General features: G+C 40.0%; 1 protein-coding gene across 2 annotated transcripts in view; it reads right to left on the bottom strand.

The window, feature by feature from the left end:
• Positions 1–23,879, bottom strand: part of LOC132092549 (protein jagged-2-like) — a 41,545-nt gene that overhangs the window by 14,100 nt on the left and 3,566 nt on the right. For both annotated transcript variants that reach the window (XM_059498831.1, XM_059498830.1), the window contains exons 3-9: positions 12,782–12,836; positions 8,653–8,910; positions 7,527–7,587; positions 3,883–4,013; positions 3,207–3,326; positions 1,999–2,112; positions 46–159 (exon numbers count right to left, since the gene is read on the bottom strand). In XM_059498831.1, the coding sequence (XP_059354814.1) occupies positions 46–159; positions 1,999–2,112; positions 3,207–3,326; positions 3,883–4,013; positions 7,527–7,587; positions 8,653–8,910; positions 12,782–12,836 (853 nt within the window). The remainder of the gene's footprint in view (positions 1–45; positions 160–1,998; positions 2,113–3,206; positions 3,327–3,882; positions 4,014–7,526; positions 7,588–8,652; positions 8,911–12,781; positions 12,837–23,879) is intronic.

Raw genomic sequence — 23,879 nt, forward strand, 5'->3', positions numbered from 1 at the left:
TATAGTTCAAAACACGACTGCAATACAGGAGGATCTCAATCTTACCGATTTGACACGTCTTCCCAACCCACTGAGGAGGGCAGACACACTCAAAGCCATTTTCCAGGTCAATACATGTTCCGCCTTGCGCACACGGGCTGGAGGCACATTCATCCATGTCTGCCGCATCAACACAAAATCATGTTACTCTCCGCAGATATGAAAAACACATCTAAAATTGTGCTTTAAAAAAAACATGCTGAGAAACAGTTTGCATAAAAAAAGCTATTACAGGTGTAACATTCCTTACTGTTATGGAAATTTTCAGTTTTATGGATATAAACATTCAAACTGGACAATTTTACACCCAGCATGTGTGTGCAGGCTCTCTTCACCGCCCACCACACACACACTGCAGATACACATGCTAGAGAAAGGATCAGTTACATTGATTAAAAATGATTCAAAGTAGGGCAATGCATTATGATGTATACAGTGCAATGGAAATGTGTTAACATGTCTCCTTTATTGTTTATATACTGTGACATTCACTGAATTTTAAAGAAAATCCAACAAAGCAGAAAACTATACCCTGCAATCCAATATCAATAAATGTGATTGGTTTTGATGATGCATTGCTTCCGGTGTCATCAAGGTAGGTCCCAATTAGGTTAAATAATAAACAATTCAAATGATGTACAGTCACACGAGTGTATGTATAGGGTTATTTCACGATGGCTTCACACACATCCATTCATATTTTTTTTATATATTATTGTTTTTAACTTGTTACTCTACACAATGTGAAGCTGTGTTTCTCTGCTTTGCATCATTACAAAAATGATGTAATGATGCATTATATATAATATAATATAAATGGCGGTTAAATGGCTATGAGGAAAGGGCAGGGGAGAGTGTCAGTGTGCTCATCAGAGAGAGCAAAGGCTTTCCTTTATGAAAGTAACACGATTAATTTGATATAATCCAGGTCGTCAGATTAGCTGCTATTAGAGCACAAAGCGTTAGTTTTAATACAAGCACAAAAGCACAAAGAATGAAGCAGCAGCCATTTGAAATTTGAAAGAAAATAGGAGGAAACAAAAACAAGAGAAATTCCTCCCTCCTTTTCTTCTTGCTTTAGTCTTATACATATATTGTGGTGAATGGGGTGGAGTGGGGTGTGTAAAAGGGTCAGACAAGCAAGTGAATGAAAGAGGTGGGGGAAAAAACCTTTATGGGCGAAATGGTGGTGGTGGTTGGGGGGGGGTGAATGTCCAAATTCCAGCAGGGGACCCTGGAGTGGGGTGTGTAAAAGGGTCAGACAAGCAAGTGAATGAAAGAGGTGGGGGAAAAAACCTTTATGGGCGAAATGGTGGTGGTGGTTGGGGGGGGGGTGAATGTCCAAATTCCAGCAGGGGACCCTGCTGTTGCTATGGCGATGGAAAAACAGACCCATATGTGTGGTGGATGAGACTGAGGAGGTAGGATGTGGAGCGAGTGATAAAGAGTGTGAGAAATACCAAACATTAAAACACTGGGCATCCAGGAGGTAAGAAACACATTTGCAGTCGATCAAACATGAGCTCTGTGGTGCTAAAGTGAGGTGTTTTGTGGAACGGGAGGGGTGGAGAAGGAAGGGTGACCCATGACACACCGCGTTCTCAATTTGTGAAGCCAAATGCTGGTTCAAAGTGCAGACAGATTATGCAAATCCCTCTGTCTCAGTGATGGGTATCGCCATCTAATCCGGGGCCAGTAAGAGCTCAAGCTACGCTCGCCATGCAATGGGACCCCGCTGTGCTTGCAAGATCCAAGACCAGTTTCCCTTCCCATATACCTGACACATCCCAGCATGACAAGCAGCCAAGCGGCACACTGGCCTCAGCATCTGGACACATGCTGGGGAAGGGATGGATGTCTGTGCTCTAGTGTAGGTCTGTAAATAGGTCTTCAGACTGAACAAACTGAGCCTGGAAAAAAAAAAAGTCAGACAAGGTGGTGAACGAAAGGTTTACGCACCTTTAGCACAAGTGGGTCCCTCCCAGCCTGGTGGACACTGGCACTCAAATCCAGTTGGGACTTCGTGACACGTTCCACCGTTTGCACAGGGGTTGGAAACACACGCATGTTCAGCTGCAAAAACACAACAATGTTTCATAAATATAAGCAAAAGACACTGATAAAATGCCCTAACTGACTTTATGATTTGTTGCTCCGTCTATCCATCCATCCATCCATCCAATTATCTATTTATCAATCTATCCATTTCTCCATCTGTTTATCAATTTATAAATCAATCCATTAATCTATCCCATTTATCAATCTATCCATTTATCCATCCGTCTATTCATTTATCCATACATTCATATATCTTTAAGTCCATTCATTTATCAGTCCATCTATCATTTTTCCATCCATGCAACCATCCATCCATCCTTCTTTCAATTTATCAATCAATCCATCTAGTTATTTTCCATCCATCTCAGTCTATCCATTTTTACATTTAACACTCCATTTATCAATTAATCCATCCATCCAAATACCACCCATTCAGCCCAACATCTATACAATTTTTTTTCCTATTCATACATCCCTATATCTATTATCCCCATCCATCCATCCATTCATCCAATTAACCATTTATCAATCAATTTTTCCATCTAATTATCCATTTATCAATCTATCCATTTATTTAATTTATAAATCAGTGCATTTATACATCCATCTATTCATTTATCCATGCATTAATTTATCCATTAGTCCATCCATTTATCATCTACCATTTTACTATCCACACATCCATTTATCTATTCATCCATCTATCCATCCATCCTTCTATCTATTTATCATTCAACCTACCCTCTATTTATTATCCATCCATCCCAACATCAGTCTATCCATTTTTTCATTTATCAATCAATCCATCCATCCACCCACCTCAACACCACCCATTCAACCCAACATCCATTTTTTTTCTGTTCATCCACCCATATATTCGATTTTATTTTCATCCATCCATTCATCCATCATTTTTCTATTCATTTATCCATACAGTATATCAATCGTTTTTCTATATTTATCCATCTATTCATCCATAGTTTTTTTCTATTCTTCCATCCACTCATATTTTTTTCTATTCATCAATCCATCTACACAACATCATATAATTAACTGTTCCATGTACACTGTAGCTCTTTTATTTACTGAACCCTCCATCCATCTCATACCTATCTCACAGTTCTTGCCAGAGTACCCTTCAGGACAGGCACAGTTATATTCATCCGGTTCAGAGTTCATGCAGGTCCCGCCGTTGACGCAGGGATGGTGCGTGCCGCAGTAGTTCAGATCTGTAAAGACACATAAAATAATTAACTGGGGTACTTCTTAAGTCCATGGCGAAAAAAATACTAACCCTATATTCAGATTTTTTTTTGAAAGCCTGCTAACATTTGCTCTTTGAATGAAAACAGTTGGCAGAAACTATTGCTGGACTCCCAGCAGGCCTTGTAAGGCCAGGCTGTGCACATAAAAGCTGGTAAATAAATAAAGAGAACTGCAGGCACATCTCAGCTGCTTCTCATTCCAAACCACCTTCCAGGACACACGCTGACCAAAAGATCAGATATCAGAGCGCCACTCCAATCACAACCACAATATCCACACTAGTGTATTTGTGTGTGCGTTGTCACATGATGCACAGCCTGTGCTAACATTGCAGCCAACAAACCAGCTCAGTGTAAGATGCTGTAATTCTATTTAACACCACAATATGAATTTGCTGCCCTGGCACTTCCACGGCTGGATGTTCACAGGCTTAACGTATTCATTCTGACCTCGATTTTTCAAAAACTAACTGGGTCAAATCTTCAGTATCAGTGTGTTGGATGCATTTAGGACCCTTACCTTTATTGCAGAGTAGGCCGCCCCAGTTCTTCTCACAAGAGCACTGCCAGGGTTTGACACATGTCCCATGCAAGCAGCCGGGATATGGCAGACACTCGTCACAGAATTGGCCCTGCCAGCCGTAGCTGCACCTGAAAACAACATAAGGGTGTTAACACTTAAAGGACTGAACCACCATGACATCTTAATGACAGACAGGAACAAACACTGCGCTGACACCTAATCTTAGGACAAGGCGTCATTCTGGGCGACAAAGGTTAAGAACACTTTCACGACCACGCACAGTCACGCATTCCCCCCCAGTTGCAGCTCAGGGGCGCAGAGGGGTTAACTAATCATTGGTTTATAGCAGCACTCTACTATTCCAAGGCCAGTGGTGCACTCTCTCCGTCCCCACCACACCCCTAACCCAGCTGTCTTGTCATTTCTGAGCAAGCTATTTTAAGACAGCTTTCCTGCAGAGGAGGTATGGTCTAACTCCAGCTGCCGAGTGGAGAGACGCTGTCTGCATATCTCCTAACACTTATTACCCTTACAAATAAGTACTGTGGTGGTACCATGGACGTGAGATAGAAATACTACAGTACTCTTTAAAAAAAAAACAGACAGCACTGAATGATTATCTTATTAATTTACCACGGTACTCCCAGTAATATGTTTATATTTTCATGGTACCACTTGGTCTTCAAGGGTAACACCTTACAAAAAGTTCAATTTGGCACACATCAGTTAATGCATAGGTATCATAATCTAACAGTTAAAACTACATTTACAGCATTTATTAATCTTAGGTAGAGTTGATTTCTACATTTTAAATAATACTTTTTTATATTCAACTAAACGGAATTAACAACGGGCAAAAGTAGATTTATAAATTCTATAAATGCTATAAACACAAAACAATACATCAGTGTAGCAATAAATCAATTTGAATATCAACAATTTTCATATTTGACAAAATAATTTGTATATTATTACTGAAAGTTAATATGTAGAAATTAATACTACCCAAGATTCATAAATGCTATACATTTATTGCTTGTTTGTTCATGAATAATGCACTAAATGTTAACAAATGAAAGTTTAACTACTTCAAGTTTAATATTCTAACAATTAGCATTTGCATTTTTCCCTCATTTATCTAAAGGTGATCTCAATGCATTAATAAAAAATTAAATAAATCAGGACCACAATGCCTTACATCAGCCCACAACAACAACAAAAGCATTTAAGGTGAAAGCAATAGCATATACTAACTAAATAAGGCTCTTCGAGGAAGTGGGCGAAGTGGATTTGGCCACTGCATACACACCTGGCACATTCTCTGCATAGAGGCCTTGATCCAAATCCACTTATAACATCTCCAATAAGGTCTCTGAAATAGCCCCCCAGATCTGTGCCCAAGTGGCAGGCCAGAGGCTGGATTACTTACACCAGAGCACACACAGTAACACGCTGCCCAGTAACAACCTTACTAGTATTGTATGAAAGAGCATGTAGGCAGCAGAGTGTGTGGGGAGAGTCTGAACCTTGCCTGTGCATGGGGGCGTTCAGCTCTGCCAAGCACTGGCAAACATAAACTTGCTCACTAACTCACAGAAAGAGAAAGTTGCACTGCATTTACTTTGTGTGTCAGGACATGTCCATTAAAACCACAAAAAACACCTTAAACTTAAATCACAAGTGCATTTACATGTTATTTTGTTTCACATTTGATTCACAGCATGGGTTTGCAGTGGCTCTATAAAGTATTAGAAAACTTAAAGGGGTAGTTTACACAAAACAATGCTGATTTTACCAAACTGTGCATACAAAAAGAAAAATATTCAAAATATATTTTTTGTGTTCTGTAGAGGAAAATAATAAAGGTTTGGAAAGATGTGAGGGTGAATAAATTGTGACATGTAAAATTTTTGTGGTAAACTTGAATTATGCTAGATCTTTACAGTTACTTTTACCCAATTGTTTCTTAGAACGTATAAAAAAAATCTGCTGAAATGGTTATTTAAAAAGGGTGAAAACAAACCAAACTAAAATCAAAATAAAACAAATCTTCTGGACTGATTAACTACACTTTTGGCTAAAATATCCCAATACATTCAGCGCCCCACTAACACATCTTCTGGTTAATTGTCTGTGGCAACCTCAGTCCTCTAGTCTACCTCCTTCCTTCCAAGGACTATCAAGCTAGTGATGGAGGGAAGCAAGTCACCACATCCTGCAGGAGAGTGAGGCTTCCCAAATACTCAAACTCTGAAATAACATATTGGCTCTGTTTCCCAGAAACTCTTTCTTCCAGGCCATTGAGAAACTGGGGTCCATGATGTCCTCATGCATGTTTTTGGCCCCAGCGTCCCCTGAAATGTTACTCCTGGGCTGTCTGATGCCTGAGGCAGAGAATATCCATGTCCTTCTTAAACCGCTCAGGTCTCAGGATATGTAAAGGAGAGCGGAAGAATGAGGGCAGGTATCTGTGCTCGGTAGTCAAAACTGAAGCGTGTCTGAATGTTTTGTTGTCAAAAGATTCTAGTATGTCATCATAGTCTAGAGTGACTTCCTGGTTTAGACACCTCTGGATGTACTCATTCACTGCCCTTAAACACAGTGAGGTTGTAGGTGGCATGAACAAAAAGGCTTTCCTAATGCTAAAGACTAGGAGCTTTTCCTATGGCAAAGGAAGAAGGCAGAGCTAAGCTACAGGAAGAGAACGAGAGGAGAATGCGATGTGGGACAGTGAGGTGGATTTCTCGCTGAGCACCAACACAGGAAGCATCAGAATTTCCTGTGATAGTAAGAGCGAAATACCAACATTTGACATACTGTAATTATCATATGATGATATCGTCCAAAAAACAAGGTGTGCTGGGATCCTGCTTTGGACAACTTTCAAAAAAGTCCAATTCAAACTAGATTTTAAATGTTTCTAAAGAAAAAATGTGTGACTAGGGCGTTATGAGAGGTTGCTAAAGTCGTCAGAAAGTATTTAACAGCCCTGCTATAAGGCTGCTACGATGTTTTGGGTGGGTGATAGGTCCAAATCTCAAGAACCCTCTAGATATGACTAAATTTTTTGCCAGTTGTATCATCTGCCAGATGAAAACTGTACATTGGATCACTTTACATTTATTTAATTACATATTAAAAGGGTGAAAGGTTTCCAAACCCTTTAAATGGATAGATTTAATTTAGGCTTTCATTCATATATAAACATTGATCAATACACATACGAAGAGCCTAAACACATTTGTGACATGAAAGATTAAACCACACTGGTATGAATATGACTAATGGTCTTATTGGTTTGAGGCAACATAAGGGTGAGTAATTGATGGCAGGATGGTTATTTTTGTGTGAACTAACCTATTAAGTATAAGCGACAATAAAAGTGATGCCTTAAAGTATTTCATCCCATCAAATGTTAAATGATCACAATATTTAAACACTCGAGACAAAGTATAGCGTGATCAAAAAAACATATTAAACAAAAACAGCTTGCACAAACAATAGCTTCAGTGCACTAATTAATTAATGGAAAGGTAAACAACTGAAAAGACCTTATCAGCATGAGCACATATGGCCCTGCTGAAATTAAGGAACCAGATTAGCCCAGCCAACCGAGCATGAAATGATGCACAAACACTTACGTGCATTCTCCAGGCACTGTACAGCCTCCGTGAATCAGATTACAGCCCTGCTTGCAGATTGCTGTGAGAGGAGAAGGAGGGAGGGAGGGAGGGAGAGAGGAGAAGGAGGGAGGGAGGGAGGGAGGGAGGAGAGGTCAGTCTTGTTTGTTTGTGTAGCCTTAAAAGTCTGACAAGATAAATTAATCATTCTCGCTGTGACAGAAGACAACTTTATGGCCCAACACACATATACACTTGCCCCTATTCACCCCTGTTACGCCCACCTACTCGTACCCTTGCTCATCAGGACAGTGGCTGGTGATTTACTGCCTGTCTTTAGTGGGGTACATACACACATATGCACTCACAGCATCATAACGGGGTGTTTAGGTTGCCTGCAGTGGTCCATTAAAGACATAGAAAAACCCCAGCATCACTCAGATTAATTGAGCTAATGGAAAGTGTGACTCCAGGACTGCAGAGGCAAAAGGAGCAGGCAAAGGAGCAAAGATCACAGGGCTGTGAAAACACTGATAGCAGCAGTTCTCTTTACAGGGAGGTGAAGGGCAAGATTTAACAGGGTTTCTCTCTATATGCTTCAAGACATTAGCAAGCCCTAGTTCATCCTTCAAGAAGGGCTAGATATTGAGGATGCCAGATGAATCATTACAATGATTAAACGTAAATCTCAGAATTAATCTCTAAAAATGAATGATTCCTAAATTCATTTGTAGCATAAAAAACTGATTTGAATAAACTTATATTAGTGCAATATTGTTATTGTTAAATAAGAGAACAATAATTATTTTTGTTGATTTAAAATACAACTTACATAAAATAAAATTTAAATATTAGATGAAGAAAAAAAAAAAAAAAGAAAAAAAATTATATATATATATATATATATATATATATATATATATATATATATATATATATATATATATATATATATATATTAATTATATATATATATATTAATTATATATATATATTAATAAATGAAATGTCTACTAAAAGTATTAAAGAACTGAAGTTACTAAAACTGAGAAAAAAATAAATAAATTAGGTAAATCTTACCCTAAAATGAAACTGAAATATACAAATAAATATTTTTCAGCTACAGCATTAAATCAACATCCCTCACCTGTCCGGCAGTCCTCTCCCATCCAGCCGTCTAGACATACAATATTTCCTGATGGATCGCAGCGGTAATGTCCGAAGTAGTCATCTCTTGGCCGGCACTGTTTGTTGCACTTACTCCCATAGTAGTTCTCGTCACACCTGACCCGGATGCGGTACTCAATGTGGGCCCTGATGCCGGGGTGCCGGATGGACTGCCAGTGGTCGCCAGGATTCACCATGCTGGCGTGAATGTGTCGCTCGATCAAATTCTCCTCACCGTCTTAAAAAACAAAACAAAAAGAGAAAACCATTAAATCACATACTTTGTTTATAGTCTGAATGAAAAACTATATTTTACGACAACACGGTTATAAGAGATTGCCAACTTATTGTCCTAACTACTTAAATACTTAAGGGCTTTTATTAACACTGGTCCTATATTTTAACTGACTGAAGTAGCGTTTCATGTTAGTCTGCTATTTGGCGCTAAAAATAACACTAACTTAACAATATAATAATTATTATATACAATAAACATTTCTCAAACCAAATGTACAGATTAAGAAAAAAAAATTCTAAAATGCAATTTACTCATTCCATTAATTCACATGTTTTAGACCGAGCTAAAATACATTCACACAACCAGTATATAATAATGCAGTGATAACAAATGAATGCATAGATCAGCTACAAGACAAGAGACAGGACAGACCCTATAAATTTGAAGCTATAAACTCACTAGTAACTATCCTGCCCCTTACAACTTCCTGCCTCACAAATCCCTGCACAACAAAGACACTCACATATGAATGACACCACTGACTAAACAAGAGCTTTCTCAGCTAACCATCTGAAATCAAGTACTTCTTTAATGATTATTACAGCTCATATTCATTTGAACATGAGTGTTAAACTTTGTGCCATGATGATGATGATATCTCAAATTAAGTGAGGAGAGGTGTGTTATTGCTTTTCTAAGTGATCAGACTAATTTTTGAGTAATGATAATGGGCAGAAAAGGGACTTAAGCCATACCTAGAAACCCAAATATTATGGACTTATGATTGGGCCAGTTACCATGAAGGAACCATCCAGAATGCCCTAGCAACAGCAGCAAAATGTCTTAAAATCACTCCAAACATCTTGGCATCACAGCAAGCACCATTCACATCTCTTGTTCTAGTCAAAGTCTAGTTCTAGTTCTAATAAAGACATTGATGTCTGGCCAGAGGGAGGGGTGTGATTTTGACTGCTGTTACCAGGGAGATCTGGGCAAGAGCAGCAGGCACTTTTAGCTCTTAGCCCTAGCTATCCTTGAAGGACCTGGATCCGACCCTAGTCCTAATCATCAAGCACACTGTAAAGGTCCACAAGGACATGGATCCACAGCACGAATCCCTCCTACTAGTGAGAGTGGTTAGCGTTCACACTAAGAGCTCCATTTTTCCCATGCTTTCCCAGCCTCTCTGCAAAGAAAGCAATCATTATCGCAGTGTGATCGGAGATGGCGAACAATCACAGTGGAGACAGGGGGCCTGCGATTTCCTCAGTCCCGACGTGCAAAGCGCGTCCGCGTCTTTCTCTTCTTGCAACCTCACATGCGGAGCGGACATACACATACCTTTCTCTCCATCCCCTGACAATGTCGGTCGAATTAAGCAACAAAAACAGAAATAGCCCTGGCGCTTCCAGATAAAGAACAATGGAGAAAGCCTTTGCCGGCCCATTCTGCCCAATGTCTAAACACTAGGCAGTCCAGAGCTCTTCCTGCAAAGTAAACACATTGCTACAGGACTTTTCCTGCGGCCTGCATGGCCCTACCATGAACACATACACATACGAACAGTTCTGACAAATGTAACAGAATTATTTAAAGCATCTATGAAAAATGCATGTTGGCTAAATACCTCAGTTCGAATAGAACAATGTTTCAAAGTCCCAAGATGACATGATGCATTGTGCAGGCTAAACTTTGTTCGCCCCAGCGAAAGAGTGAGAGACATTTTTTTAGGATCCTGACAGACAGACAGACAGACAGACAAGGAGGCGTGGGGACGTGTCCAGTTTAAGAAAACAGGTGCAGCAGCTCTGAGCGTTCACACTGCATACTAAACAAGTAGTATCAAACGGCAAACGGAGTTGTTGCCAAGCCTTGCGTGAGTACAGACTGCTGATAGTCACATCAGACAGACCTTGGCAGCAGTCTCTCTCTCTCTGACATGATCATTAATGTCTGGCACGCCTTTGTCCACTGGGCTCATTTGATAAATGAAGCCACTGTCTCAAACAGAGCTCTGCCGAGTCATTGAGAGCACTCCAGATCATCAAAAAGAGCTGGTCAATTTCAAAAATTTCTAATCAATGGTCACAAATGCTGACAAATGGTCTGGTGAAAACTCCTAGAGTCGTTGTTTTTAAAACTCTAAAGCTAAATTCAAGTTTTATGTATCCTAAATAAATCATTAAATAATACCTTCAGATGTTTTCAATAATTTGACAAAATTACATTTAGATTGCAAATGAGGACCACTACAAAATAATGTGCTCTAGTGATATTTATCCCGATCTTGTTTTCTTCACACATCTCATATTCCATCTAAGCAGGTCATCGAAGCATGTAAGCAGGTTTCCAAGTGTTTATGTGACTATCATATAACATCATCAGCATCATCAAATAACAACAAAGCAACAATAATAATAAAACAGAAGACCAAACAAAAACTCAAAAAAAATAAAAAATAAAAAAATAAATAACAAATCAAAGAAATATAGTAGAAGATGAAAAACAGGACGTGGAGCAGAGAAAGTGTTTGTATTTGGAGTTACAGACTGGGATATGCAGTGATTCTACAGATCACATCCGCAGATTAAAGCCAGGCTCCACCTCAGTCTCTCCTGTTTTAGCAGAATTCACCTTTCTTTTGCATACGTCGAATTCCTCCGCTTGACCCTTTCCCACCGACAATTCCTCAAGCCAGACAAAGGCGGCGGGAGAAAACAGGATACAGCTGTGGAATCATGGGGTCCATGTTGTTTCCCCAAGATCCTTACATTGCAGGAGCCCCGAAAAACCAGGTTTAGGGGATTACAGCCCAAGATCTCATATTTAGTTGGGATTTTCTGTGTGACGTGACATACGGCCAAGTATGGTGACCCATACTCAGAATTCGTGCTCTGCTTTTAACCCATCCAAAGTGCACACACACAGCAGTGAACACAGACACACACACACACTGTGAACACACACCCGGAGCAGTGGGCAGACATTTATGCTGCGGCGCCCGGGGAGCAGTTGGGTGTTCAGTGCCTTGCTCAAGGGCACCTCAGTCATGGTATTGAAGGTGGAGAGAGCACTGTACATGCACTCCCCCCACCTACAATTCCTGCCGGCCCAAGACTAGAACTCACAACCCTCCGATTGCGAGTCCGACTCTCTAACCATTAGGCCATGACTTCCTAAAGGAACTAAAAAGTATTTCAGCTCTGCTTGCTTAGAAATCTGATCAACAGATCTGTCTTATAAACTGAGGTAATCCAAACAATCAAACTTTATCATGCTGACTATTTGGCAATACCTCAATTTGTAATTTACATGCATGACTCATTTCACCCAGTGGCTGCAATTAACAGAGGTCTTCAGATGATCAGGGTTATTGGGAAATCTCTTGTGTGCACTACTGAAGCAGGTGTGGAAGACAAGATTGTGCTCGTTTGAGCCTTAAACTACACATTTGTGTGGAAACTCAGGGAACGATTCTTGGCTAAGCAACACGTCATCTCAATATATCGGTCAAAAAACGATGAGCCCCTGCTTAGTGTGGTTAAAAATATACCTCCAACCCTCTATATCAGTACCAACATGAAAACTGAAAACTTTTACACTTAATGCTCACAACAAAATCCTTAAATAACCTCATACGTGTCCAGTAAAACCCCAACGAATTCCCCCAAACTAAAATTACATCTTGTCAGCGGGGCAGCTTTAACACTGTCATCTTATCGTCCAGGGTCAGACTCAATCTCCACGTACGAAGAGCTCAAAACTATAGACTAACAACACTTAACAGCCATTATGATCATCAAACCCAACCCAGAAAGGCTAAAGCAGCCTGCAGCAGTAAATCATACAGTGGTTACAGAGGAATACTCACAGTTCTGAGTGGAGTTATCCCAGTCCCAGGCTTCCAGAATGAGTGTGTAGGATCGCTTTGGGAGAAAGAGAAAGAATATCATTATGAGATTTAATATTAAAATGCTGTTGAAGAAAGCACAACAAGAAACAAACAGATTTGTATATTTTCTCAATGCCAAACAATCCAGGTCAAAAGGTCCCACCCTCGAGTGTTCATGATATTCTGATCCTTAGATACGGATCAGATACCTCCTCCAAATATAAACCAAATATATAGACATGCTTTATCATCTGTCAGGAGAAAGAGAAAAAAAAAAACTCAAGAAAGGAATAGCATGCCTCCTCTAAACAAAATCTGAGGTTGCAGAAATTGTGCCAGAAAATGTAAGCAGTTTTAATGCGCTTTGGATCAGAAGCGTCTGCGAAATGTTAAATGTAATACAGAGTGTAAGAGGTTTATTTAAATCCCTAACCTCAAGTAGGAGCAACAGAAATTGTGATGTTTGTCTTAGCAAACAGCATTAATGAAATGACAGAAATGCTAGAGCTCCATTACAGTCCTCTCTCATGACAGCGGGCAGCATTTATAAGAGTTGAGTTACGTTACACACGACATGGCGGGAGGGAGAGCTTTTCAGCCACACCTTAGGTGTTAAGACTAACTCTGGAAACATTCTTGATGCTCCTCTGATATCTGAGAGTTCGTCTACTAACATGTTGTTTATAGTTCCTACCTGACCAGGTCAATTGATCAACTTTCACGAAGTCAAAAACAAGCCACTGAAGCTTGGCATCTTCAAATGAGGAAAATAATAATTTCATTGATGTGTTTCCTTTAGAGATGAGTTTATTCAGATGACCCTAGATAGGTACATGATACCACTTTTAGCACTTTATTCAACTTCAACGATCCAACTGAAAACAAATATTTTCTTTGTCTAATTTTGTGGAGAATGAAAGTCACATCTGTTAACTGCATGTGCTAACCGCTAGACTTACATCTCCAGCGATAAACTTTTAGTTGTGCGAGTACAGACTGAAAAGTATGTGTTAAATACTAAAACTAATGCATGTCTGTGCTATAGTGGCAAGTGTTAAGGCCCATTCACACCAAGAACAATAACCATAAAGATAACTATAACGATAACTATATAAGCCTCCTCACAATACCACAATAACATTATGTTGATTAGAAGCACATAATGCAGTTCTGTCATATGCCACTTTAAATGCTTGAGCTCAAGTCGGGGGGATTCTGATTGGCTGTTAATGTTTTCATTGATCATTAGCTGGAAAAAAATCTATATAGTTATGGTTTCATTATAGTTTTTGTCCTTGGTGTGAACGGCCCTTTAGAAAGTTAGCACTGGCAAGGGTTGTCCCACAGTCATTATCATCCCAGTGTACATTTGCTTGCTAGAAATTCCCAGAATGCATTGTGAAAATTAGTGCTGGATGTTCACTTCATTGACTTTTTAGTAGCTTCAACTTAGATGTATGCTCACATTAAACACCAAAATTGTAGAAAAATTGTAGTCCCAATTGTAGGCCAGATGAAGTCTCAATTTGTATACATGCTGACCAAACAGAGCTATAAACGCAATATCTAGGTCAGTTAGTCTGACTTCACAAAAACCAGACTAATGCATTTATATTATTTTAAAAAGACTGATCACTGCTTTAGTTCTACTGAACTCAAACTTTTAAAGAGCACACACAGAGTGAGTCGACATGTTAGATTTACACATGCATCTCGTTCTTCTCCAGAGGTGGAGTTAGGGGGCGGAGCCATAAGGCGTGGTTGGAGAGGTTGGGGGCTGGTCTGGTGGATGCAGTCAGGGATTAGCAGCAGCACCAGGTCTGTCTGGATGGGCTGGAGTGGGTGGGCCACATATCCATGCAGACGTACAACAGATGCGTCTTAAAAGGTGGATTATTTGATATGAACATGGATCATCCCCATGACATGCTGCAGGGCTTCTGACCTCTCTTCCCATCCCCCAACACATGGGCGGCCACTGTGAGAGAGCGTATTAGTGGGGTCTTGTGTTAGTGAGCATCTGCGTGGATGCAAAATGCGTGCGTTTTTGAGCGCACTCTCATCTGTGCATGCGTATTTGGTCCAAATCTCCATCAGTAAATGAATATGCTGGATTGATCCGGTTGGCCGCGTACATGTGGTCATGCGTACCCAAGGAGAAAGGTCAGAATGTCAGGGTGTGTGCATGGGATAGCACGGGGACGGTCCTGTTCCCACACACTCCGTATCTGATTAGCTGGATTATGTGACAGCTGCCCAAAGGGCTAGATGTGGATAAAGACTAGTGGGGGAGGAGACCAGTGAACCAGTGAACAAAGACCTCCATCTAAAACCCATCACTGCAAGACACCATCAACCTAAGTCTCGTGACACTCCGAGAACATTCCTCTGGCCACACACACACACACACACACCCTCTGACCCTAGAAGTGGCCCAACATTCAACAGCGACGCAAATGCACCCAAACAAACCCCCTTGGATAAGTGTATTCCAATTTCACCACAAGTAATTCTTCCTTCCTTATCATGGACTACTTTTGATGATAGCAAGGATATTTATAGAGAGCTGTGAACAAGCTAACACAGAACGTCTGGCTCAGACATACTTCAGAAGCAAACCTTCGGCCTACTGCACACTTGCATTAGGTACTGCAGTCATGTTTGGATGTTAAGCCTGTAAACACTATGAGTGTGTGTGTGTGCGTGTGTGTGTGTGTGTGTAAGTGGGTGGCTAACGGGGTGGTGGTGGAGGGAGCTACAGGTGCAAGTTCCCACAGTCAGTGGATGGGGCAGTTTAAAGAGGGGCAGGGCTGAAATTAGAGGGGGCTGAGAGAGAGGCTAAGAATGACCCTGGAGACCTTTCATCAGGCTTCTCATCAGCTTCAAAAGGCTCCCACGCCGCAGTTTCAGTTGGCAGCGGCGCACACGCAATCGGCTACAATGCTCTGATGCATTCGCACATTAGGCCCTACTGAGCACAAACCATATGATTATTACATTAAACAATGTTAACTTGAATCAAACTATGATCACATTACAGGATGATGTCGGGATCTTCTTGCTAAGATGGCAAAGTGTTTTCCACCAGCAGTCATGAACAAGTGTTATCCAGCTGACAGCGAGTGCGAGGTGAGGCAGTCTGAGAGCTTTCACAAGCCTTATCTAAAGCACCAAACCCTTCAGTGCACTGTCAATACCCTACACAGAGAGTGAACGAGAAAATAAAGAAAATTAAAGAACTGGGTCTGGGATGCAAAGGAGAGATTGAAAGAGTCCAAAAGAAATCAACACAGAAAGAAAGAAAAAAATAGGTCTCCGTTCCTTTGTGACCTTGGTGAGAAAACGGGTACTTCATTTCCTCATCTGCTTTTGGAAAAGGAACTGCAGAGAGAGGCAAACTTCCCTTGTCTGACCTGGCAGGAAAATATTATCCCCACCCTCTCTGTCAACAAACACATTACTAGGGCCACAGCAGTTCAACAACAAATTATATAATTTATAGATATATGTTTTGTTAGTTCAGACATTTTGCGGCAATTAGCTTTAGCGGTTAGATAGTTTTTTTCCACATTCAAATGGTTATCTTTAGCCAATGCATTATGTCCCACACATTTGTGTTTTTTTTTTACATTTTAAAAGCACAAATTGAGATATCTTTATCTTGTAACTTTGGGCTCCCTTTTTTGCATGCAAATACTTTCCTCATATTATGAACATCTCTTGAGTAACGCAAGCGATCAAGGTGAGATCAGAGAATTCTGAAACTGGCCTAATACAGGGTTTTTCACCTGAACTAGCTACCCACGACTACTCATTTTTTTAAACCAACATTTTACAATGTTTAATACACTATATGCAAGTACACGTTCACACACACACACACACACACACACACACTAAATCTGTCAGTCAAAGTCTGAGCACCAGTCACACAAATTCTGTGCCAGACTTTGATTGATTGTCCTCAGGACACCCGCAGGTCATTTATCCATTCTATGCCAAGCGATCTCAGCATATAATCTCCATTAATCTGGGATGTCAATCCTATCTTTTTAGTTGAATTGTTGACTGACACAAGAGAACTGGCCAAACTGATGGTGGAGAGCCAGTTGACAACACTGACCACAACCTTCAGTTACCACAAAATGTCACCACCAGGCCAATTAAAGGACACTTAAAGGCTTTTTTGTATCATCAGACTGGAAAAAGATGAAACGGTTTCCCAAAACTAATGGATAGTTTTGGAGCAGAATGTGTCCTCAAGATTTTGTGACACAATAAAAAAATCCTCATTCCAGTTTGACATATTTTATTAGTTCAACATTACTGTAAATCAAAATATTTAATCCTTAAATGCATTTCATTTCCCCAATCACAATATGGGCCGAAGAATAAGGCAATACATGTATGCAGCTTTGAACTATGGAGATGCATAATATATCACCATATTGAGCAATATTAAAAATTAATTCATTGGTATATCAGCTGATATTGTACATTTAATTGTGCATGTGAATTTTCCATACTTTTACATTCAAATTCTCTTCGCCATCACTTAAGGGAAGTCGTGGCCTAATGGTTAGAGAGTCGGACTCCCAATCGAAAGGTTGTGAGTTCGAGTCCCGGGCTGGCAGGAATTGTGGGTGGGGGGAGTGCATGTACAGTTCTCTCTCCACCTTCAATAACATGACTTAGGTGCCCTTGAGCAAGGCATCGAACCCCCAACTGCTCCCCGGGCGCCGCAGCATAAATGGCTGCCCACTGCTCCGGGTGTGTGTTCACAGTGTGTGTGTGTGTGTTCACTGCTCTGTGTGTGTGCACTTCGGATGGGTTAAATGCAGAGCACAAATTCTGAGTATGGGTCACCATACTTGGCTGAATGTCACGTCACTTTTTTTTTTTTTTTCACTTTAACACTCACTGAAAGTGAACCTAAAAAAAACTTTAAAATACATTTTTAGTTAAATCTCACAATCAATATCCATGTTTAATATTGCAATGTCTAAATTGTAGCATTTTAAAATATCTAAAATTATCACCCATCCTCTTTAGGAAGTACAGTGCAATCACACAGCATAGATCAATTAATCAAGATGGTGCTGATTCAGACTCTGTGTTATTCCCCCAGGGTCCTACAGCACAGGTCTGATCACAAATGAAGGCACTTTGTTTTCACCGGCCCTCTAGAGCAGGCGACGAGCGATGTGATGATGATGATTGTCACCCACCCCAGCATGACAAGGTCATGTTTGTGTCAACCAAGTCTAGACTTGGTTGGGGAGTGATTGGGGGTGTCGGGGAGGTCCAGTCACCTCACATGGTCCACATCACGCCCACAGTGGTGGGAAGAGGAGGTTGAAAAGCCAGCTTTGTCATCAATCACCCACAAGAGAAAGGTGTCCCCTACTCCATCACCAATACACAGGGGTCTCGGCCACACTGCCGACAGGGGGTGAACAGGTCGTTTCATTTGTGCTCTCTCTTGCCCTCTTCTTGTCTGTAAACCCAATATGGATCACACATCCATCTTATACTCTAAACCCACAAATAGGGCTGTGCGATTAATAGAAATTAAATGGCAATCATGATTTGAGACCTTGATTGAGAAATGTATGTATTATGAGATCAATTTAGCTTCGAAATGACAAGACACCAAACAAAAAAGGTAACGCTAATTTGCAAGAGCTGTGTCACAACACATATCAAGAGATTCCCCAACAGATTCTAATTTGAAAGAAGTTTATAATGCATGTTCGCTATTCCCTATTCAGAAGACCGCACACACAGCCTGTGTCTCTGAACGCTTCTCATACTTCTTATAGCCATTTAATCTTACCACACACATGTAGCAGTAAATGTCTCATAATGCTCGGTTATACTCGTGCGTGGCTCCCCACCGCAAGTCTTCACGAGCACAAGCAGTGTCAACTTGCGCCTGACTCCTAGTTCAAAATAAGTGTAAATTCAGTCAAATTGCTTTGTTAATTTCACTTACAGCCTATGTAACCTACATAATACTTTATCTTTATTTACACATAATAAACAAATCTTGCCTGTGAAATTCAGTAATTAAGTAAATTCTGTAAAAGTAATAATACCATAATAATATTCCCTGCTGAAAAAAAAATTAAATAGAGCCCCTCCCAAAACACAACAGAAAATGTAATGGTTTTAAGGGTTATATTGGGAATTATATTGGCTTTAATGTAAACTGGATGTAATCTGGCAGATGGGAAACAATCGAACAACAGTAATTCCTATTGTAATAATGCCCAAAACACACTACAAAAAGGAACTTTGTAATAGTTTTAATGGAAACCAAGCATTGTTACCTGATGCACATACTGTGCTGCACACTATTGACAATATTAATATCGCAAATCGCAATAACGGTCAAAAATAAATAAATCGCAATTTGATATTTTCCCAAAATCGCACAGCCCTACCCACAACCCCATTTTTTTGCCCAAAGTATCCAGCTTTCTCACAAAACCAGCCACAACAACTCTGAGAAAAACAACATTGAGCTTGCAGTCTAATTAAACCAAAGGAAACGGCTCCTTGGATCTGGGTAATGACAGGAGAGCAGGGTGGGGAAGGGACAGGATCAAAGAAACTGGCTGGCAAAAATTGCTGGGGAAGAACCTAAAGGAACACCCTAACCCAACCTGTAGCTCAAGAGGGATTCTGGGTGGCTTTGATGGTCTCTTATTTCGAGAACAATGTGGAAAGTCTTTCCTATCCACCCTCGGCGACAACCCTTCCCTAATGGTTTAGCGGAGAAGGAATTTCTTTGTTAGTTCCTCTTCCAGAGGCCAATGTGAAAGGTCTTTCCCAATCCTGGATGAGAAATTCTTAGCTATTCCATAACAGAAATCCCTCTTCCACTGCAGCAGTGAACTCTCCACACAACTACATATGTAACGGTATCAAATTTTCATGTTGCAATAATTGCTGAAGATTTTATCACGGTATACTGTATTATCACGATACTGAAAAAGTTGAAAAAAATATATATATTTTTATAAAACAACTATAACAGGTTTGATAAATTTTTAATATTACTCACTGGACATTTAAATACAATGAAGCAATACACAAAAATGTATTAAGTAAACAAATGTTTCAAAAAGATTAAAGTGCAAAAGAATTATAAAAGAACAGTAGGTAACACCTTACAATAAGGTCTCATTAGTTTAATTATTATATTAATAAGTGTGCATGCCTCTTTGACGCAGCATACAGCGGTGTTGTGCATTTAACCAGTTGATGGGAAAAGTGTACTTTAAATGCATTCCAAAAATCTGAATAATTTGTAATAAATAATTAATCACAGTATTTTTAAATGGCCATAATAACAATACTGTGCAGGTGATATAATATAATATATATATATATATATAGTACAGACCAAAAGTTTGGACACACCTTCTCATTCAAAGAGTTTTCTTTATTTTCATGACTATGAAAATTGTAGAGTCACACTGAAGGCATCAAGGGCTATTTGACCAAGAAGGAGAGTGATGGGGTGCTCCGCCAGATGACCTGGCCTCCACAGTCACCGGACCTGAACCCAATCGAGATGGTTTAGGGGTGAGCTGGACCGCAGACAGAAGGCAAAAAGGCCAACAAGTGCTAAGCATCTCTCGGGGAACTCCTTCAAGACTGTTGGAAGACCATTTCAGGTGACTACCTCTTGAAGCTCATCAAGAGAATGCCAAGAGTGTGCAAAGCAGTAATCAAAGCAAAAGGTGGCTACTTTGAAGAACCTAGAATATGACATTTTCAGTTGTTTCACACTTTTTTGTTATGTATATAATTCCATATATAATTGCACATGTGTTAATTCATAGTTTTGATGCCTTCAGTGTGAATCTACAATTTGCATAGTCATGAAAATAAAGAAAACTCTTTGAATGAGGTGTGTCTGTACTGTATATATATATATATATAGTATTACCGAAAACCGGTACATGTCTACACACAACAACAACATAAAGCACCATCACTGCCTACAATGTGTCTAGTTAACTTTGCATACCCATGAGACACCATCATCAATAAAGCAAGTCAGATAGGAGTCTGGTGAGTCTGAAAGGCAGGAACACCAAGCGAGATGCAGAATTATGCTTGCGTGGTGCTTATCGCTGAAGACTTGGCCAACGCAGGGCACACTTTGGGTGAGTGTGTACACACACAACCCATTTAGCATTCCGCTGCTATGCCAACAAGATCATTAGCAATGACAATACAACAAACCCCTCCCCTCTGGGTGAACACACAAAGTCAGAGTTACAGGCCATATAGAAACACAAGCAAAGGTGTGCATGTGTTATCTCACTCACCCTGATAACAAGGTGTCCTACAGGATGTACATAAAGGAGGCGGAAATTAAAACACTGAACTGCTGAAATTTACTTAGACACATTTTTGCAAACCATCTCAAAATATACATAAGAAGAAAGCTGACATTAAAGTCTAAAGTTTTGGAGGTAAATATATACATATATAAATATAAAAAGCAGTTTAAAATGTACAATACTATATTCAACATGTAGTCATACATTTCATGGACAAAATCACGTTAAATCACAATCAAATTTACTATTAAGTCATCAAAACATACGGTAGCTGTATAATAATTAGAAAATCTTTATTTTTTATATGTTATCCAAATCAAGCTAATCATATAACCAGATCATATTCAACTTAAAATACTGGATAAAAAGACTTGAGGACTGGAATTACAATATACTCTATAATATACTTGGCTGTAAAAAGAATATAGTAAAGTATAATATAGTATAGTATAGTACGATACAAAAATGACAAATTACAGATCAATCACCAGTGATTGTTCAGATCTTCTCAATTTCAGAGAAGGTTTAACTGCAGCATTTGTAGAAACTGAGACTAGGATGGCTGCTTGGCAGCAACAGAAACAGGCTGTGAGGTTGGAAACTGCCATATCCCAGTGGGCACAGCTCACAGATCTCCCAAAGACGCCGGCCTGGATCAATTCTCACAGCTCTAAATCCTTTCAAACAGTGCATTACACATTAGTCCGGCCATACTGATCTAAAGTAGGCTACCAAAAAATTATTTTGGACATGTCAATCACATCTTTGAAACTCTCCCACCAGGTACCTGCTCCTACATTGGTGTTTTAACCCCAATATAGAATGACAATATTCCATAAACTGCTCATGGGCAACCACCCATTTGGCAAGCAGCCCCTCGGTTACTACAGTGTGGCGGCCATTTGACACCATAGACTGCTCGCTCATCAAACCATCTGACAAGCCAGTTGTCTCCCTGTTGGTCTTGTCCAGTTACAGTACTGCCGTTTACTTTAGTTTCAGCATCTAGTTAAAATGGCAAAGCCATTGCTAAGTAGCTCCACTGCTTGCTGAAAGGCCTAAATGCAGTATAGCAAGATAGCAGAGTGCTGGTCTCTCCAGTGATTTTACGACCACATGGGCTACAACTCCATTACAAACATTATCATTTCATTTTGAACATGGTCAGAGGTCAAGCGGGAATTAAACTTGCTGCATGGTAATGCATTTTAATCACTGCAGCACACCTGCTCACAATTCATTAGCGCACTAGCTCACTCAGGAAGGTGCACATGCATTAGTCAGACACAGTCACACACGCACCACATCCATGTACGCCAACACAGCAAAAACAATGAGGCTCCCCCTGAACATATTCATACAGCTTTCATGCTATCATTTGTGAAATTGTGCTGAAGCAAAGGATAAACCCAGTACCAGGGAGGTAGAGCATCATTGAATTGAAAACAATTAATTGAGCACCAGGGGCTAACAATAGAAACAGCTCGCTCTCTCTCTCTCTCTCTCTCTCACACACACACACTAGTGTTATTGGGAAGGGACATCAGGGTTAAGCTCTCTAACTCCCACTTCTTCTCAACTGAAAGGACCTCATGTTTTCTATGACCCTTCTCAGGGGAGACAGAAAGTCCATTATAATTGCTCTGCCTAATACAATCAAGTCCACCACTGGTGAATCAGTGCATTCAACCTAATGGAAGCTCTTCTGTTGGGAACCTGTTTATCTTGCACTCTTCATGAGGGCGCCGCTCAAGATCTCAACATATTCTAAAAGCAACGACATGCTTTCTTGGGTACTCAACTGAAGCACAAAAAGAAGAGAGAGCTTTTTCTTCAGTTCTCCCTTCCTGATGCCAGACCTAAAGGCTCATTCACAGTAAGAATGATAATTGTAAAGAAAAGATAACTATAACATTTACTATATCTTTGTTCACAACAAGGGACAATAAAGTTCTGTTTATTATAAGCGCAAGCTGGAGTTATGTCTGCCATTTAAAAAGCGCTTTAAATCCAAGTGTACTCTGATTGGCTGTTGATGTTTTTATACTTTATCACCTGGAAAAAAATGATTTCAATGATTCTGCATTTGTGAGGACTCCTTTAGTCTTAGATAGAATTAGAACAATTGTTAAAACTTTATGGTTATAGTTATTGTCTTTGGTGTACTCTGGCCTTAACCCTTGTCAGAACCCTACCATGGCAATCATGTTACCAATAAGTGGGTTTGCAATTCAAGTATTTTAGTCATTAATCGATTGAGCATTTTGGCAGAGGCCCTTCTAAATAGACTGTTTTCATGGGTTTAAAGAGTCCAATATGTGGGAGTGATGGAGTAGGAAGTGCCTGGCTCACATGCTTCACGAAGAGTCCAAAACGATCTCTCTTTATATAATTTTTCCGAAATCCCAGTCCTCCTGTAAAATTGCTATTTCACAATTAAACATGGTCAAAACTAGGCTGGAAAACTGTCCGTGTTTTCAAAATGCAACAGACAACCTCTCTCACCCGCATTGTAACATAAAAGGTTGCTTCATAAAGTCACCTCAGGAACATCACCTCTTAATTGGTCCGGTCTCTCTGCTGCTAAAAATACCTCTACCATGACTCTTGCATTCAGGAGAGGGAAAAATGCAGTCTTTGCCTTCGTTTAATGGGAAGACATGGGTACAAAGAGCCTTGCTCTGCCCCAGGTCACAAGAAAGAAAATGTTTATTGTG

The sequence above is a fragment of the Carassius carassius genome, chromosome 18 (genome assembly GCF_963082965.1).
Source record: "Carassius carassius chromosome 18, fCarCar2.1, whole genome shotgun sequence".
Classification (NCBI taxonomy): domain Eukaryota; kingdom Metazoa; phylum Chordata; class Actinopteri; order Cypriniformes; family Cyprinidae; genus Carassius; species Carassius carassius.